The following is an 18,834-nucleotide window of genomic DNA, read 5'->3' as shown; positions in this document are numbered from 1 at the left end:
AAGTCCGTGTTGCCCAGCGACAGCCCCAATACATCACTGCTCTAGAGGAGATTTGCATGGAGGAATGGGCCAAAATACCAGCAACAGTGTGTGAAAACCTTGTGAAGACTTACAGAAAACGTATGACCTCTGTCATTGCCAACAAAGGGTATATAACAGTATTGAGATGAACTTTTGTTATTGACCAAATACTTTTTTCCACCATAATTTGCAAATAAATTTTTCAAAAATCAGACTGTGATTTTCTGGATTTTTTTTTCTCATTTTGTCTCTCATAGTTGAGGTATACCTATGATGAAAATTACAGGCCTCTCTCATCTTTTTAAGTGGGAGAGCTTGCACAATTGGTGGCTGACTAAATAAGTTTTTGTCCCACTGTATGTGCTGAGACCCAGGATCTGTATGTGCTCAAATCCTTCACAAGACTGAATGTTTTGCTGCCCAGATTGTAAGTAGGGCGTGTCTTGCAAGAATCTCATGTTTACGGTCCCCGCAAGACGCACTGTGGCAAGTCTCTTTGGTCTTGCATGTCTTTTAAATGTCTTCTGAGAAGATCACATATCGTAGCCTTGCTTTTGCTTTCCAGGACAGGATTTCTTTTTATAATAGAGAGATATCTATACATCTCTCTCTATATATAGTTATATTTATATAATCCTTGTGTTTATCAATAAACTGTATTGTTCTGTTTCTTAAAACCAGTATGCTTCAGCTACCTTGATATTAGTCTAACAGCCAGAATTCCCACTTAAAAAGAAAGGTACAGAAAATAAAATAGAAGCCTTACCAAATGAATTACCAGCATTAACAAAGCCAAAACTGATAATTAACTGAGTGATCATTTCATTGTCTCCTACTTTACTGCAGAAATTATGTTTGGTATTTATTTTTGATCAATAAGGTCTAAAAGCACCATTTACAAAACATTTTCACAAAATGCAGGCTACTAATACTGTTAAAAATCAAAGATCAGCACAGTGCAACCTAACTGGGGTATGTGATACGGTGTTTTGTGATTATGTGAGGTTAAACATTGCTGCAGAAGACATGCCCTCACCCAGATCAGCCAACTCAGTTACAGCTGAAAAACGGCAGCAGCAGAAACAGGACAGTTGTGTTCTGTAATGATCCTGCCAAACCAAATCTGGAAAAAAGCAGCTAATTTTTCAGAACATTTGTTGAAAAAAATAAAAATATCATATAAAAAAATTAATTCCACTGCAGTATTTTGCTTTTCCACTGGCAGGTAAATGGCTAGTTCTACTTAATCTATGTTAGCCCAAAGCAACAATATAAATGTAATGAATTATTATTATTAATTATTATTATTATAAATATCCACACAGGAAAATATCCTTTTAAAAGCGTGCCATTCATAGAACAAAATGCAGTCAAATACCATGACAAACTGCCAGAATAGAGCTGGGCAAAATGATCTAAAAATATCCTGAAACTAATCTGAAGCAAAAATAATTTAACTTTTATCTTTATTAATGTACAAATCCTGGGGCCTAAAATTAATGATTGGAATCAAGATTTAGTTAACAAGTCATTGTGATGCAATACAGTGACACAAAGGTTAGTTCTGTAGCCCCACAATTCCAAAATCCTGGAAGTTAATAATGAAACAGACACTTCCTTTGTGAAGTTTGCAAGTTCTTCATGTTTCCATGGTTCTCCCCACAGATTCTCTAATTTTTCACAAAATCCCAAAGAATAAAGCGTTAGGTTAACCAGCAACTTCGAAATGGAAAGTATGTGAGAGAACGAGTATGCTCGGTGATCAACTGCCATCCTTCCCAGGGTTGGTTCCAACCTTCTGAGCAATGATTCTTGGACAGAATTGGCTTTGTGTGAAAACTAATTGGATATTGGTTGTGAATGCTTCTTATTATGAACATTGAATTGAAAAGGCATTCATGGAAAGAAAGCCAGAAACCAGCTTCTGCTGTCAAAAAAGAGCCAAACTGCCCTTCATAACTTTGCCAGGGAATACCTGAACAAATCTGGCGGCCAGGACATGCCAGGCACTATTTAATCCTTCCCAACTAGCGGAATTCTTGGCAGAAGTAGTGGGCAAAATATCTCAAGACAGATGTCAGGGACAAACTAATGGCTTTAGGAGACATTTAAATCCTATTATTGCTGCCAATTGAAATTCCACAGACTATGGACTTCAGGGATTTTTGCATACAAGATCAAAAAAAATGACAGCACCAAAATGTTAGTAAATGTATTTACACACCCAGAAAAAAAAACTGAGGAACACAGACATTTATCTCTGGTACCAAAACCCCTAAAATGCTGGTATCATACACTTTTACAATTTAGCTTTTTCAGTACCTGCATACCATGTAACTCTAGTTTGGAGTTAACACTAGCAAGATGTGAAACCTTAATTTTTTCCATGTTAGTATAGCCTTGTCCTTTCACCCCAGGAACAGTTAAATTCTAAACTTTAGGTGATGTTTCAATTTATGCACTTCACAGCCAATATATTTTGCTGAAGAAGCAGGTGGTTGTAAGGCTCTTAAAGTTTACCAAAATCTATAATTCAGTACTTTTGTCAGATGTTGATATCGAAGGGCATAATAATGACGTGATGCCAACTGAAAGACCAGGCACTGACCACTGTTTGATCTTTTGTGAATCAAGAGGTGCTATGAAATGTACTTGCCCCTTCCTGATATCCTATATTGTTGTCTGTCACTGTGATCAGTTTCAAATATTTAGCCAAATTTTAATATTAGATAATGGGAGCTAGAACCAACATAATGTCATTTCTAAATCTTCAAATTATTCCAAGATGGCACCTGTGTTTGGTTTCGTCACAGAACATCTCCCATTCTTTATCATGTTTTTGTCTGTACTGTTCTAATATTTTTGCTTAACTGCAACCTTTAAAATTGAAAATTACAGGAAGCATTTACTTGAAATTATTGCTGCTAAAAAGGTGCAGCAAACAAATTCTAAACATAGAGAGGAAATTACTTTTCACATGAGCATTAGGGATGCTAGGTAACTTTCTTTCCCTAAATACAAACTGTAAATCATTACTTTGTATTCATTTACATTCCTTTTCTCTAATTTTGCATTTTATTTAAAAGTCTGAAGTAATAAATTGTTTAAATATATGCAAAAACAGGATATTAATAAGCAGGCAAAATACTTTTCACAGCATTGTAGTTATGTGACAATGTTAACATTGGGGGTCTACAGTGAAAACCCACTAAATGACTCCATTTAAAGTCTACTAGTTCCGTGAATGGGGCAACATTAACATCTACCACACAAACACTTCACATAGCACCATACAGCACACAGAAACAAACTACTGTTTCTGTAATAACGCTATGAGCACTACCTCATGTAGGCAGTGGCATGTTCCTACTTTAGTACCACCATGGGGTGCCCTACTGACCTTGAGATGGAATTATAACCTTGTTTTACTCTATCGTCACTATAATGTATTACAATATTCCAAAGTGAATAGTTTCTTTGTGTTCTTTTTGCACTTTCCATTAACATATTTAATGTATACGCTAAGGTATGGCTCCATTACAGTACTTTACTGCAAGTCAGCAGTGGTTTTAGAGATGTAATCTGTTCTTTTAAAACAAACTCCTTTGTTAATACATTCACCAATGCGGCAATGATTTTTCAACCACAAACTTGGACAGTCACGTGGAGTTGTGCTTAAAAATGACTTTGCTTGCAATCTGTATTTTTACAACTATTTGTTGCTGCTTTCTTTTGTGCACACCTTTATTATTTATTTTTTAAAACAGTCTACACATGCAGTGGTGTTTGAAAGTTAATGAATCCTTCAGAATTTTCCATATTTTTGCATAAATATGACTTTAAACATCAGATTTTCACTCAAGTCCTAAAAGTATATCAAGAGAACCCAGCTTAACAAATACAACACAAATATCATACTTGGTCATTTATTTATTGAGGAAAATCACCTATTATATATCTGAGTGGCAAAAGTAAGTGAACCTTTGCTTTTAGTATTGTTGTGACCAATCTCCCCCTATTTGAAGCAAGGGGGCGGGGTTTAATAGCCAAAGTACTGATATAACAAAACAGATTTAGATGTACTATTGTGCCAAATTCCAGCTTTTAAATTAAAAAAATAAATAATGGGAAATAGTGTTTTTGTTGATGGGCGAGTGATTCATCTTTGCATTATACTGTGTCTGATATATATACACACGCACACACACACACGATAGAAAACCCTATGGAAATACCTGCTTTTATGTATATAGTGCATCCTGAAAGTACTCACAGCGCATCACTTTTTGTTATGTTACAGCCTTATTCCAAAATGGATTAAATTCATTTTTTTCCCTCATAATTCTACACACAACACCCCATAATGACAACATGAAAAAAGTTTACTTGAGGTTTTTGAAAATTTATTAAAAATAAAAAAACTGAGAAAACACATGTACATAAGTATTCACAGCCTTTGCTCAATACTTTGTCGATGCACCTTTGGCAGCAATTACAGCCTCAAGTCTTTTTTGAATATGACACCACAAACTTGGCACACCTATCCTTGGCCAGTTTCGCCCATTCCTCTTTGCAGCACCTCTCAAGCTCCATCAGATTGGATGGGAAGCGTCGGTGCACAGTCATTTTAAGATCTCTCCAGAGATGTTCAATCGGATTCAAGTCGGGGCTCTGGCTGGGCCACTCAAGGACATTCAGAGTTGTCCTGAAGCCACTTCTTTGATATCCTGGCTGTCTGCTTAGGGTTGTTGTCCTGCTGAAAGATGAACTGTTGCCCCAGTCTGAGGTCAAGAGCGCTCTGGAGCAGGTTTTCATCCAGGATGTCTCTGTACATTGCCGCAGTCATCTTTCCCTTTATCCTGACTGGTCTCCCAGTCCCTGCCACTGAAAAACATCCCCACAGTATGATGCTGCCACCATCATGCTTCACTGTAGGGATGGTATTGGCCTGGTGATGAGCGGTGCCTGGTTTCCTCCAAATGTGACGCCTGGCATTCACACCAAAGAGTTCAATCTTTGTCTCATCAGACCAGAGAATTTTCTTTCTCATGGTCTGAGAGTCCTTCAGGTGCCTTTTGGCAAACTCCAGGCGGGCTGCCATGTGCCTTTTACTAAGGAGTGGCTTCCGTCTGGCCACTCTACCATACAGGCCTGATTGGTGGATTGCTGCAGAGATGGTTGTCCTTCTGGAAGGTTCTCCTCTCTCCACAGAGGACCTCTGGAGCTCTGACAGAATGACCAACAGGTTCTTGGTCACCTCCCTGACTAAGGCCCTTCTCCCCCGATTGCTCAGTTTAGATGGCCGGCCAGCTCTAGGAAGAGTCCTGGTGGTTTTGAACTTCTTCCACTTACGGATGTTGGAGGCCACTGTGCTCATTGGGACCTTCAAAGCAGCAGAAATTTTTCTGTAACCTTCCCCAGATTTGTGCCTCGAGACAATCCTGTCTCGGAGGTCTACAGACAATTCCTTTGACTTCATGCTTGGTTTGTGGGACCTTATACAGACAGGTGTGTGCCTTTCCAAATCATGTCCAATCAACTGAATTTACCACAGGTGGACTCCAATTAAGCTGCAGAAACATCTCAAAGATGATCAGAGGAAACAGGATGCACCTGCACTCAATTTTGAGCTTCATGGCAAAGGCGGTGAATACTTATGTACATGTGCTTTCTCAAGGTTTTTATTTTTAATAAATTTTCAAAAATCTCAAGTAAACTTTTTTCATGTTGTCATTATGGGGTGTTGTGTGTAGAATTCTGAGGAAAAAAAATGAATTTAATCCATTTTGGAATAAGGCTGTAACATAACAAAATGTGGAAAAAGTGATGCGCTGTGAATACTTTCCGGATGCACTGTATATTTTTATACATATACACACACACCCACACACACACACACACACACACACATATAATATATACACACACACACAGTATTGTGCAAAAGTTTTAGGCAGGTATGAAAAAATGATGTAAACAAAGAATGCTTTCAAAAATGGAAGTGTTTATCATTTATTTTCATCAATCAACAAAATGCAGTGAATGAACAAAAGAGAAATCTAAATGAAATCAATATTTGGTGTGACCACCCTTTGCCTTCAAAACCGCATCAATTCTTCTAGTTACACTTGCACACAGTTTTTGAAGGAACTCTGCTGGTAGGTTGTTCCAAACATCTTGGAGAACTAACCACAGATCTTCTGTGGATGTAGGCTTCCTCACATCCTTCTGTCTCTTCATGTAATTCCAGACACACTCGATGATGTTGAGATCAGGGCTCTGTGGGGGCCATACCATCACTTCCAGGACTTCTTGTTCTTTACTCTGAAGATAGTTCTTAATGACTTTGGTTGTATGTTTGGGGTCGTCGTCCTGCTGCAGAATAAATTTGGGGCCAATCATATGCCTCCCTGATGGTACTGCATGATGGATAAGTATCTGCCTGTATTTCTCAGCTTTGAGAACACCATTAATCCTGACCAAATCTCCAAGTCCATTTGCAGAAATGCAGCCCCAAACGTTCAAGGAACCTCCATCATGCTTCACTGTTGCCTGCAGACACTCATTGTACCGCTCTCCAGCCCTTCGACGAACAAACTGCCTTCTGCTACAGCCAAATATTTCAAATTTTGACTCATCAGTCCAGAGCACCTGCTGCCATTTTTCTGCATCCCAGTTCCTATGTTTTCGTGCATACTTGAGTCGCTTGGCCTTGTTTCCACGTCGAAAGTATGGGTTTTTGGCTGCAACTCTTCCATGAAGACCACTTCTGGCCAGACTTCTCCGGACAGTAGATGGGTGTACCTGGGTCCCTCTGGTTTCTGCCAGTTCTGAGCTGATAGCACTGCTGGACGTCTTCCGATTTCAAAGGGTAATAAGCTTGATGTGTCTTTCATCTGCTGCACTAAGTTTCCTTGGCAAACCACTGCGTCTACGATCCTCAGCGTTGCCCATTCCTTTGTGCTTCTTCAATAGAGCTTGAACAGCACATCCTGAAACCCCAGTCTGCTTTGAAATCTTTGTCTGGGAGAGACCTTGCTGATGCAGTATAACTACCTTGTGTCTTGTTGTTGTGCTCAATCTTGCCATGACATGAATCTGTCTTCCACAACCTCACCTTGGTAGCAGAGTTTGGCTGTACCTCACCCAGTTTTAAGCCTCCTACACAGCTGTTTCTGTTTCAGTTAATGACTGTATTTCAACCTACGTGTGACATTGATGATCATTAGCACCTGTTTGGTATAATTGGTTGATCATACACCTGACTATAATCCTACCAAATCCCTGACTTTGTGCAAGTGTACCTATAAGAAATGATGCTGGTTTGAAGGGAAACGGTAGTAACGCTCACTTTGTTTATTGTTATCAATTTACAAAATGCAATCATTTATATTTCTGAAAGCATTCTTTGTTTACAGCATTTTTTCACACCTGCCTAAAACTTTTGCACAGTACTGTATATATATATATATATATATACACACACACATACATACACATACATATATACACATACATACACACATATACATACACACACATTCATATTCATACATATACATATGCATAAATATACATACATACAAAATCTGTCAAAAGTTTTAGAACACCTCAGTGTTTCAAGTTTTTCTTCAAATTTAATCAGTTGAAATGCAATGGATGACCTAAAATGGTGAAAAGGTTGAGGTTTAAAATTTACGCGATCAAAAACTGGAAAAAATGAAATTTCAGAATATTACAAATGGGCCTTCTTAAGGGAACAACTAATAGGTTACAACCTACAAATGTTCTGCAACAATTAAAGTAAGACTTGCAAGTTGAAGATAATTTGTACAGGAATCCCAAAATCTGTTGATTACTTAAAAACCTTACCTCTATCTTAAAGCACAGATGGAACAGACTGTTACTAAACCCTGTGAAGTACTACTTGGACAATATTACACAGTAGAAAGTAGTGATAACAGCAAGAAAATGGCATTTAAAAAAAGAAGCGAGACAGCATTATTACCCTTAGACCCTTTCAATTAGATAAATTGCATAAAAAAGTCAGTGAGTATAGTATCCTAACACAATCCAAAGGTAATTGGAAACTGGAAAGAACTACGCTAGGAAGAGATCTGGCACACCCATAATCACAGCCCAATCAAGAGACAAGTTTCTAAGGGTCACCAGTTTGCGTGATAGGTGCACAGAGCACAACAGCTTCAAGCATATCTTACCAATGGTTGAAAAAAGCAAGTTTCAGTTTCTACTGTGAAGGTGTGACTTTGTGCTGCATATTTGACTGGGGAAGTGGCAGTAAGAAAGTAATTCCTTAAAGGACAAAATAGGGTATTAAAAAACCAGTGGTAGACTAATGCAGACTGGAGAAAGTCATGGATTGATGAATCAAAAACTGAAATCTTTGGTTCATCAAGCAGGGTTGCATATACCCTGTCGAATTGGTGAAAGGATGGTTCATTAGAGTGTGACACCAACTGTCAAATATGGAGTAAGGGTGATGGTCTGGGTTGTTTTGCTGGAGCCAGAGTTGCTGACTTGCATAGAGTGACTGGCATTCTGAATCAAAACGTTTACCACAGTTTGGTTATCAGCAGCAAAAGGTGATTAATTTGATAAATCAAAAATTTTGTACACTTAATGATTTCTTGACTTATTCTCTTTGGATTTAATGAAACATTACGACGTACTGTGCATTTTAATTGAAGGGGGTGTTAAGACAGAGAGAGAATGTATATGTGTGTGTGTATATATATATATATATATATATATAATTTATTTTGTGTGGCCGCATCAGTATTCATCTGCAAAACCAAAAAAAAGATTAAAGGTAATTTCCACACTGAAAAGAAATCAAGGTTAAAGACAATATTTTGGCTGCATAACCTCCATTAGGTGTGCAACTGAAAAGGAAAGAGCAGGTAACATATACAGGAGGGAACAAAGCCAGGGAAGATGACAGCAGTATGTACGAGCAATTAAAACCAAAGATCCTACAAAGCCTACTGTAAAACACTTCACATCCTTTGATCATATCCACACTGACCTCTGTTTGTGTTATTCAACAGAGCTTTACAGAAGAAGCTACACTCATTCTGAACCAGGGATCACATCTTTCTCCAGGTCTTATTGACCAACTATTTTTCTCTCTCTCTCTATTTTATATATATATATATATATATATATATATATATATATATATATGTTTCCCTTCCATCTTCTCAAATGGCAGCTTTTTGTTACCTACTCTCATCTTTTCTCCATTCCCCTGCTCTGGCTTTGTTCCCTCATATGTGTTGCTCACCTAATGATGGCTATACAGCTGAAACATTGCATTTATAACCTCCTTCCCTTGTCTGCAAGGAAATAACCTTCAGTTCCTCTCTCTTTATATTTTTATAAACAAGTATCTTAAAAATCCAATACAAATTGCCCAGCTCTAATACAGATTAGCCAAAATATATAATCTGCCGTAAAAAGTAAAATGAAGTTGGTAAACTGTGCAAGCATTTTAACTTCAATTCTAGGGCAGTTATTGGGACTAGCCATTTTTGACAATGGAAAAGTGACTATTACATACACTGAAAATTAATTTGGGCGGTCATAAACCACTTTTTAAATAAAATTTTCACAATAAGACATGTGCTTTAGACAAGATGCCCCTGCTATCAATCTTCACAACACTATACATTATAATCTACCTTAAGGATTGTATAAAAGCAAATTACACTATTTCAGTTAAACAAATAAATAACCCAAGATTACAATTACTTTATAAAGCATTATCACCTAGTAGGATAAGAAACAAACTGCTCAATGCATCCCAAATCAGCTACAAGGATAGTAAGAGGCGGCTGGTAATTAATTAAAAAAAAGAAGGGCAGCACATACACACGGGGTATGGTATGCATGAATGAGACTACCAATGACCAAAACGGCCTTAGTCTACAAACTATAATGGGAGGATGGGTTCTGCAAATGTTAAATTTAGCTTTGCTCAATGATGCAAGGACACAGACACATGGTATGGAACTATACAAACAGGCAAATTCTACTAGGCAGATTATGCTAATACAGTAGTTTATTACAACAGGAGGCATCTAAAACCTCTTTAGTAACATGATTTACAACACAGAAAGGGGGAATAAAAATCTTATTCTCACCAGTGCTGTAGCCATGAGAACCATATCCACTTGCTTGCTGGAAAGGAGTGGCAGAAGTGTTGACACTGACATTCACACCATGCTGCTTTGAAGAGGCAGGAGCCACCTAAAGAGCAAACATTTCATTATACATTATAAATCAAAGATGACAAGCCACAAAACAAACGCTATACAGTCAATATTTATATAAAAAAAAAAACAAACAAAAAAACACTTTGCAGTTTCACTTTGATTCAATGTTTAATTTGCACTTTGGGGAACTTTATCTTTACTGCAAAACGTGTTCCTAAAATAAAGGATCATTGTAAAAATATGAAAAACAATTTCAGTATGTAATACCTGTTTTGGTGCATTCTTAACATCTCACATGGTACCTAGGTCTTTCATTTTATTAATACATTTATTTTGGATAGCCCTGCTTCCTCAAAGCTCCATGGATCTAGGCTCAAATCACCAGCGTGAACACTGTTTGTATAGAATAGGCACACATTTTAATACATTCCTTTTGCAGGTTTTATCCTCTCAAAAGGTATATTATATAGGTAAAATGGTGACATTAAATAGGCCCCATATATGAGTGAAAGTATGTATGGGAGTCTCCATTTGGGAAGTGTCCTGAGCACTATAAAGATTGTGGAGACAGGTAGTTCAGTGGGAATCAGTCTTTATTGTGAATTGTGAATATACATTTTATGGTTGTTGTTTCCAAATTTGATTATTTTGCCTTGTTTTAGGATTCTGGTTAGTACACTGTGATTGTTGGGACTTGTTCACAGTGGATTGCCTTTTAGACAACTCCTTTAATACCATCTTTTTACTTTGTGGAGTTGTTACTTTCTTTGGTATTTGTTCCCCTAAATAAATAATTTTTTATAAAGGTTTACTTGAAAGCCCATCTTTGCAGCAGCCAAGGTTTACAGTTACCCTCCTTTGGTGGGGCTTTTACTGAAAAGACATTTCAAGGTTACCTTGGAGCTTTGTCCCTTTTAAGACTTCAAAGCATGAGACAGGCCATTTGAGTGCAGATTATCTCAACAGGTGAGGGTTTTATTCTAGGCAGACAGTGAAGGCCTGGCCAGTGAAGCCTGGAAGCATTATTGAGGTCTCACACCTTTTTGCTTTCATGGAGGTCCCAGTGCATGGGGGAGGTGAGGAGAGAGAGAGACTGTGCCCAGTACTTAGTTTCAGCTAAAAGGTAATGGACTGCATCAAATCCAATCCAGTTTCACAGTCTTTTAATAAAGAATAGCAGATGGGGCTGCCCACACAAAGCCAATAAAAGTGGACAACTTTGTTATAAGCTACCCTGAAGTTCACAAACAGCATACTATGTAATACTGCATGTTGAATAAACACAAATAAGGTATGGATAACATTGCAGCTGAAAACTTCAAAAATAGGATTATGTCTGCTGGGGGATGTAGTCAATAATCTTGTGCCTGGAGGAAAAATGCCTCATCTGTCAACAGCATGGTTAAAACAATGCATTGTAAATAGCAAGGCAGAGGATTCTCTTTTACATTAACCATGCTTTTAGAATGTGTACTGTGTAGCACTAATAAAGTAACGGTAGCTTAAAAATTGACCATTTGGGCCTAAACCAGATAAGTAAAAATGGTATCCTAGAGTAAACAAAGCCAAGATGACTTTGAGAAGAGTAGATAAAGGAGAGTAGATTAAAAAAATATATTTTTGCCCCAATCTATGGCTTTTTTTAAACACAAACAAGGGTCTGAGTTAGGATGTTTCATTAAGTATAAAATAACAGCTAGAATGAGTCTGCCAATCTTGTTTAACCAGTATACAGTTTTTTCCATTAGGATCTGGAACAAAACTAAGCCTGGTACCCGTTTAAATTTCCATCAAGCAGCTAAAAATATAATTAGGGAAATCTATATTCTAATAAGGATATCACAATACCAGATTTTTCGCATTCAATACCAGCGAAATTTTACAATACTTGATACCTTCTGATAACCCAACACACACAGAAATCCCATTCAACGGTTATTAAAGTGCTTCCATTACTGAAATGAACAATATGGTGCCTTTGTCTGTAACACAATATAAAATATATTAATACTAACAGCAGCTTTAAAATTGTGCTATATCCATCAAGTAGTTACTCAACTATCTTAAGCATAAACTAGCACTGGCATTCATTAATATGAAAACACAATGCAGGGCTTGAACTTTAATGTGTGGCAGAAACGCCGGAATAAAAATCCAAACATTAAATCCATAATGTTGAATTACTGAAATTCAAGATAATTCAGGATGTTTACATTTAATTTTTTTTTTTTTTATATTAACAACATGCTTTTAAATGCCTGATTTCTGGTTTGTCAGAGAATGAATCTGGTAGTTTTATATTGTAACACTGTATCTGCATCATTAATTTTTTAACTAGTCTTTTTAAGATGTATCCCAACTTTAATGCTTCCTGGCTGAAATCAAACTGGTCAGTTTAACATTGATAGTTTAATTCAGAACTCCTGTTAAAACAGCCCTTGTTTTGCCGTTTTCAAGATTTCTTACATAAGTAATCAGACTTTGATATTGCTTATGCCCGTGTACATATCTAGAATTAGAAGATTACTTTGGCTGTTACCAGCACTCAGTTTATAACTGAGACAGCATTATGTTCCTGAACATACCATTGAAAAACACGATGTGTGCTTTTACTTGAAGGTTATACTGAATGATACATTCTCTTTGCATATTTGTATTTAGCAATTAAGTAAACCTTTTTACTATTCCCGCAAACTGCGTCTTTCTGCGATTATGTTTCTGTTAGCACAGCAAATGTATTAATTAAAGAGCAGTTCATATCGGCAGAAGTGAAGATTAGCAGAACAGACATTTTGTTTGAATCCTACCTCGATATTTACTTGCTACAACTGTTTTTAATGCTACCAGTCCTCCCATTTCCCGTGCACTTATTTGCATAATTGTGAATGTGTGAGGTGCAAACACTACTTCACATGGCTCTCTAAGTGAAGCTAACTGACAAGAGATGATACAATTGTTACTGTCATAATTCCATTAGGATGAAGTCACCAGTACCAGATAATCAGTAATTAAGAAAAAAGTAAAAAAGTCAGTAAAATTATAAAAATCAGGGTATAGAATTGTTTAATCCTCTGCAGAAGAGAAAGGTTGATTGGATGAAATACAAAAGTTGGAAGAATTGGTTTCTGCTAATTTAAGAACAGTAGTACAGGGTCCACGTGTTAGCTTTGTCAGTAATCTTTTAGTTTAATTTTAGCATTAACATTTAAATTTATATATTTGCACACATTTACGTATTTCATTTTGTGTACTTTAGCGTGACACTGCTCAACTCTTTTAGGGCAGATGTCGACATTTGCCGACATCAAGGGATAGAAGGCGACAATCAGCTGTTAATAGCGACAAAACTCACTGTCACGTCACAGGCATACCCTCTGTGCTTGAAGGAATGTTAGACTTTTTGACTCGGCAACTGATCCTTGCGTGAGTTGCGAAATGTAAACAAAGGCAAGATGGCATCAAGATCTCACAAGGGAGTGAAGCGAGTGCAGAAAAGAAAATACTCGGCAGACGATGTTTTGTACATTATCGCTGAGTCGGACTCAGATTTTTCTGAATCGGATTTATCAGGCCATCGAGTAAGAGAGTGAGAAGCCGGCATCAGCTGATCGGACACCAGCTGAAGCCACCTCAGCTGAGCGCATTCGCGCAGCCGATGCACCTATGGCAAGGTTCGCGTGGGAGGAATACCCAGACATTGATCCGTGAGAGCCGAACTGGCTACCGGACTTCACAAGACGGCATGGCTGTTGGACATGACAAATTACCAGCCGCTGGACTACTTCACGCTGCTCTCTCCTGATGCTGCTTTTCAGCTACTGTCAGACGAGACAAACAGGTAGGCAGAGCAATTTTTCGAATTGCGGGCTGCGCTTGCATCACATTCTCATTTTTCAAAGTGGAAACCCACAACAAAAGACGAGAAGAAAGGCTTTGTGTCATTACAAATAGAGATGGGAATAGACTGGTGATATAACTTCAGGGAGCATTGGTCCAAACATGCTTTGTCCCCTGGTGGCTTTGGACAGGTTATGCCGCGTGATAGGTACGTGCTGCTGCAAAGTTTTATTCACTTCTGTGATAACCAGAAGCAAATCCCAAGGGGTGAGCCAAGCTATAACCCCATATATAAAGTTCAGCCCCTGCTTGACATTGTGGAACCAACATACTGTATAAACAATTTTATCAGCCTGGCCATGATTTGTCTGTGCATAAATCTATGATAAAATAAAAGGGATGCTTTTTTTTCTGCCAATATGCGCCAGACAAGCCCACACAGTATGGTATTAAGGATTTTGTACCGGCAGAAGCAAACACTGGTTTCTGCCTGAAAGTAATTACATGTACAGGAAAGTATTTCTTTTAAAGACAGAACTGTCCCTTGACAAGTCAGGGCTATCAACATTTGGGTCATGTTGTGTACATGGACAATTTTTATACATCACCAGAATTGCTCATGGAGCTACAGAGCAGGGGAATTGGAGTTTGTGGCACAGTGAGGGTGAACAGGAGACACATGGCTTCACAGCTGAAGCCAGACAGGCTGAAGATGAAAAGAAGTGACAATACGGTTTTCATGCGGGTGGATAATGTGGTGGCACTGGCATGGCACGATGTCAAACGGGTGACTTGTCTCTCTACAGTACACACTAACAATATATGTGAGAAAGTGCAGCAACAGACAATTGAAAAGGAGGCATCAAAGCAACACGTATTGTAAGCAGTGCAATGTGGCATTGCATGAAATTGGCTGCTTTGAGCGATATCAGACTTTGCTGTGTAACATGTATGTGAAATCATATAGTATGCAGGATCGTACAACATGCAAGACAGTAACATTTGTCAAAAGTAAATATTTTTTGTTGATTTGATACGTTAAACAATTGCTTTGTGTTCTTTTTTAAAAAATGTTAGCTTTTGGAAAAATATTCAGCCCTGGGAGAAAAGAAAAAAAAAATTAGCCCTAAAAGAGTTAAACATAAGTATACAATGAAACAGAGTGCAACTGTATTTTTTTTTTTTTAAATTAGTTTTAATACAGACACAATAAAAGATGACCATGTGTTCCTTCCCCTATTGACTAAAATTGAGAAATGTACTCCTTAGATTATTTTAAGAATTACTTTAAATTTTTTTCAGATCTCCTAAGGAGAATGCCCTAAAATTATCCTTTCCTGACTGGTTCTCAGAAGGACAGAGTACTGGCTCACCGGAAACATTGCAGGTCCATACTGAAAAGTGTTAGGGAGTCCCGGTACACCAGTATAGTAGGGAAGGCTAGTATAACTGTAGCCTGGAGGAAGGGCGGTGTTCAGGAATGTTTGCTGGGTGGTATGGTGAGTCTGTGTCTGGTTCTGTTGCGGCTGAGCCAAGGTAGTGGCTGGTGCAGGAGAAGAAGCATCACCACGTCCAAACTTTGTTAAATCACCTGCAAAAATTAATTAGTTAAAAAAAAAAAAAAAAAAAATCACAAATTAGATATATTGTTAACAATATTAGGAGCTCAATAAAATACATTAAACTTACAACACCAATGCTGAAGTATATTTTAACAAATTAATTGAAACACATATGTGGAAATTCAAACAACTGCAATGTAAACAAACTAAATATCTGTTAGCAATAAACTCTTACCAGAGTATGGGTTGTTAGTCAGGGTGGCATCTCTTCCTGTCAGTGCTGTTGTAGGGGTGGCAAAAGGAATGCTGTAGTAATCCTGATAGAAAAAGTTTGCATTTAGAGATGACGATAGATTAACTAAAAATACAAAATTGCATTAAAGTCCTAGTGTATTACTTAAAAACAACCAAGTGCTCTTCTTAGAAAGGTCATCATCTCAAAAATTATAACATTCTCCATTACTAAAACCTTTTCAAACTGTTTTTCTTTTAATCATTATCCTTGAAGAACAACAGTAATTTCTTGAAACAGAAATGCTGTTCAGCCAACCACATGCCACTGGACAGGCTGCATATTGGTAAGCACCTCCCTAATTTTACTAGGAATACCAGTTGGGCTATTATATCAAGCACAAAGGAAAACCCCACTCACAAAAAATGATAAACAGAACTAAGGTTCCTAAGAAATGCATATAAAAAAATATATATACTGTATATAGAAATTGTGAAAATTACTTCAACACTAGGAATACTTAATTATATTTTCAGTTTATACTTAACTTAATTATTATTATTATTATTAATTCAAGACAAATTCAAAAACTTATAAAAACTCACCAGAGGAATTCTGGTCTGCAGCATTTGAAGATCATCATATCCATAAACCTGAGGCTGAAAAGGAAAAAATGTCAGAGTAAGAACTCAAACATGAAAATTTAAGGGTTGCATTACTCAACATTACTGCAACTGTTCAACAAATAAATTTCCTAGAATAAACTGATGTAGAAAGTACCACAAATAACATGATACTGTACATCCAATGTAACATGCTTCAAAGACAAGCTGTTGACCTTACCTAAAGGATTTTTAGTACAACAAACAAATTAGTTGTGTCAAGCCTTTACTGTCCAAAGGCTCTTTTGTTGTGCAGAACACAAAACTTTGTGACAGCTTGATTCGTCACATACAAATAAGTGACTATTCACTTTTTTAAACAAACAAACCAAGAAAACAAAAGAATAAGATCACAAGTCCTATTTGGGAGACATAATTCCAAAACAGTGGACAGGATGGTTTAGGTTTGAGTCTAAACAAACCAAGAAAACAAAAGAATAAGACCACAAGTCCTATTTGGGAGACATAATTCCAAAACAGTGGACAGGATGGTTTAGGTTTGAGTCTAAACAAACCAAGAAAACAAAAGAATAAGATCACAAGTCCTATTTGGGAGACATAATTCCAAAACAGTGGACAGGATGGTTTAGGTTTGAGTCTAATGGAAAATTATTGTTGAGCTCCACAAATACTGAAAGGAACCTTTCAAGAATTTTGCTCTGCTACAGATACAAACTATTAGTGCTGGAAAAACATGGCACATGGAGTGCATGAGAAAAACCCAATTACATACCTCATGAATTCCATTTAAAGGAAGAATATTATCACCTAAACAAGCAAACTTACAATTTTAGTTATTTATATACCAATGACCTTGTGTAAAATTAAATGAAGATGTAGACAAGTATATATAGACATATAACAGGGCTGATTGGTGGTATCTCTGAATTTAGAATGTAGTTTATGTATATTACAATAAAAAAAGTGTAGCTACAGGAGTTAACCATAGTAGAAACCCATATGGTAGCACTTTCCATTAGTCTTATGTTTCACTTATTAAATCTTTATTACAGCTTCTCGGTTGGCTCCCAGAGGATAGAAAACAGCACCCTCCCACATTACATTGTGAGGATTGTGGCGGCAATACACAGAAGCTGGACTGACAAGGCCAAATATTGTGTGGCTCATTCAATATAGGTCCATGCATTGTCAAAATGAACCTAAACATGAACTGTACCTGCAGATGCATCAACTGGATTCTGAACCAGACTGCAGTACTGAAGTTGAAGCAAAGCCCTCTGACAAAGCTTTCAGTTTAATGGTACATCTGCATTCCCATCTTCACCTATATTTAAGAGCTTTTTTTTTTTTTTTTAAACTTATCTTATTCAATCAATTGCTACTCAATCAAAATGAGGCAGCATCAAAAGTTTGCAGAGTTCACTCTCCATGACAAGTTCAGGAAGTCAGCAATATATCAGTAACTTAAAATACAATCACAAGTTTTCCAGATCACAAAAAGAAAGCCCAAGTTATTTCTTCACAAACGTAGAACATGTGCATTTGCCATGCGAAATTCTGTTCTAAAGTCAAGAGTTTTCTAAAAATTTTCCCATTTTAGAATGGAAGTCTTAAGAGTTGAGGGCACAGCTGAAAAAAGCGCCTAAAAACTTACCAAATGTGTTCATTTTTCAATCCAAGAAAGTTACTGAACATTGATTCACATCTTGGGATTACACACATATTATGAAATACCTAATGCATGTAATTTAAAAAAAAAAAAAAAAATTCTGCCATTTTAAAACAAGAAGCTACACCTCAACGCTGGTCTTCCTCCACAAGAACATTACACATCTGGAAAATGACTGGAAATGTAGAAGGCTTCAACAAATGAATGATCAGGTATACTTTTGGTTTTCCTCACTGGGTGTATAAGTAGTCATCCATGGAAAAAAAAAAAAACTTTTCCGAGGCGAATTATAGAATTTGAGGTACAATACTACCCATAATTTTAAGATATCTTGATCATCATACAGAGAATGCCAGAAATTGTTAATGTTTTGTCGCCATTTCCAAAATGTTTCCCAAAAGACAAAAAACTGAGCTAAACTGTTTCTGCCACGTGCTTAGTATCATGTTGATTTTCTTGCATTTTTAAATAAAATCTCCTCACACTAAGGCCACTGTTAACAGACCTAACTACCTTTAGCGCAAAAAAAAAACACAACCTAACCTCAAGAAAAGCAGTACCATGAAAATGCAAATAAATGATTTCCAGAAACCTATTGTCACAAGCATGCTTTGAAAAAAAGACGGATGTTTTCTTACATTGAAGCTTTTGCTGC

General features: G+C 37.0%; 1 protein-coding gene across 6 annotated transcripts in view; it reads right to left on the bottom strand.

Moving 5' to 3' along the window:
* The window catches only part of ubap2l (ubiquitin associated protein 2-like), a 298,828-nt gene that overhangs the window by 41,740 nt on the left and 238,254 nt on the right, over window positions 1–18,834 (bottom strand). For all 6 annotated transcript variants that reach the window (XM_051923264.1, XM_051923266.1, XM_051923265.1 and 3 more), the window contains 4 exons: window positions 16,493–16,546; window positions 15,891–15,972; window positions 15,467–15,684; window positions 10,185–10,290 (listed from right to left, as the gene is read on the bottom strand). In XM_051923264.1, coding sequence (XP_051779224.1) covers window positions 10,185–10,290; window positions 15,467–15,684; window positions 15,891–15,972; window positions 16,493–16,546 — 460 coding nt within the window. The remainder of the gene's footprint in view (window positions 1–10,184; window positions 10,291–15,466; window positions 15,685–15,890; window positions 15,973–16,492; window positions 16,547–18,834) is intronic.

Source organism: Erpetoichthys calabaricus, chromosome 2 (assembly GCF_900747795.2).
Source record: "Erpetoichthys calabaricus chromosome 2, fErpCal1.3, whole genome shotgun sequence".
Classification (NCBI taxonomy): domain Eukaryota; kingdom Metazoa; phylum Chordata; class Cladistia; order Polypteriformes; family Polypteridae; genus Erpetoichthys; species Erpetoichthys calabaricus.
The sequence above is the reverse complement of the archived record's forward strand: the minus strand, read 5'-3'. Positions and strand labels throughout refer to the sequence as shown.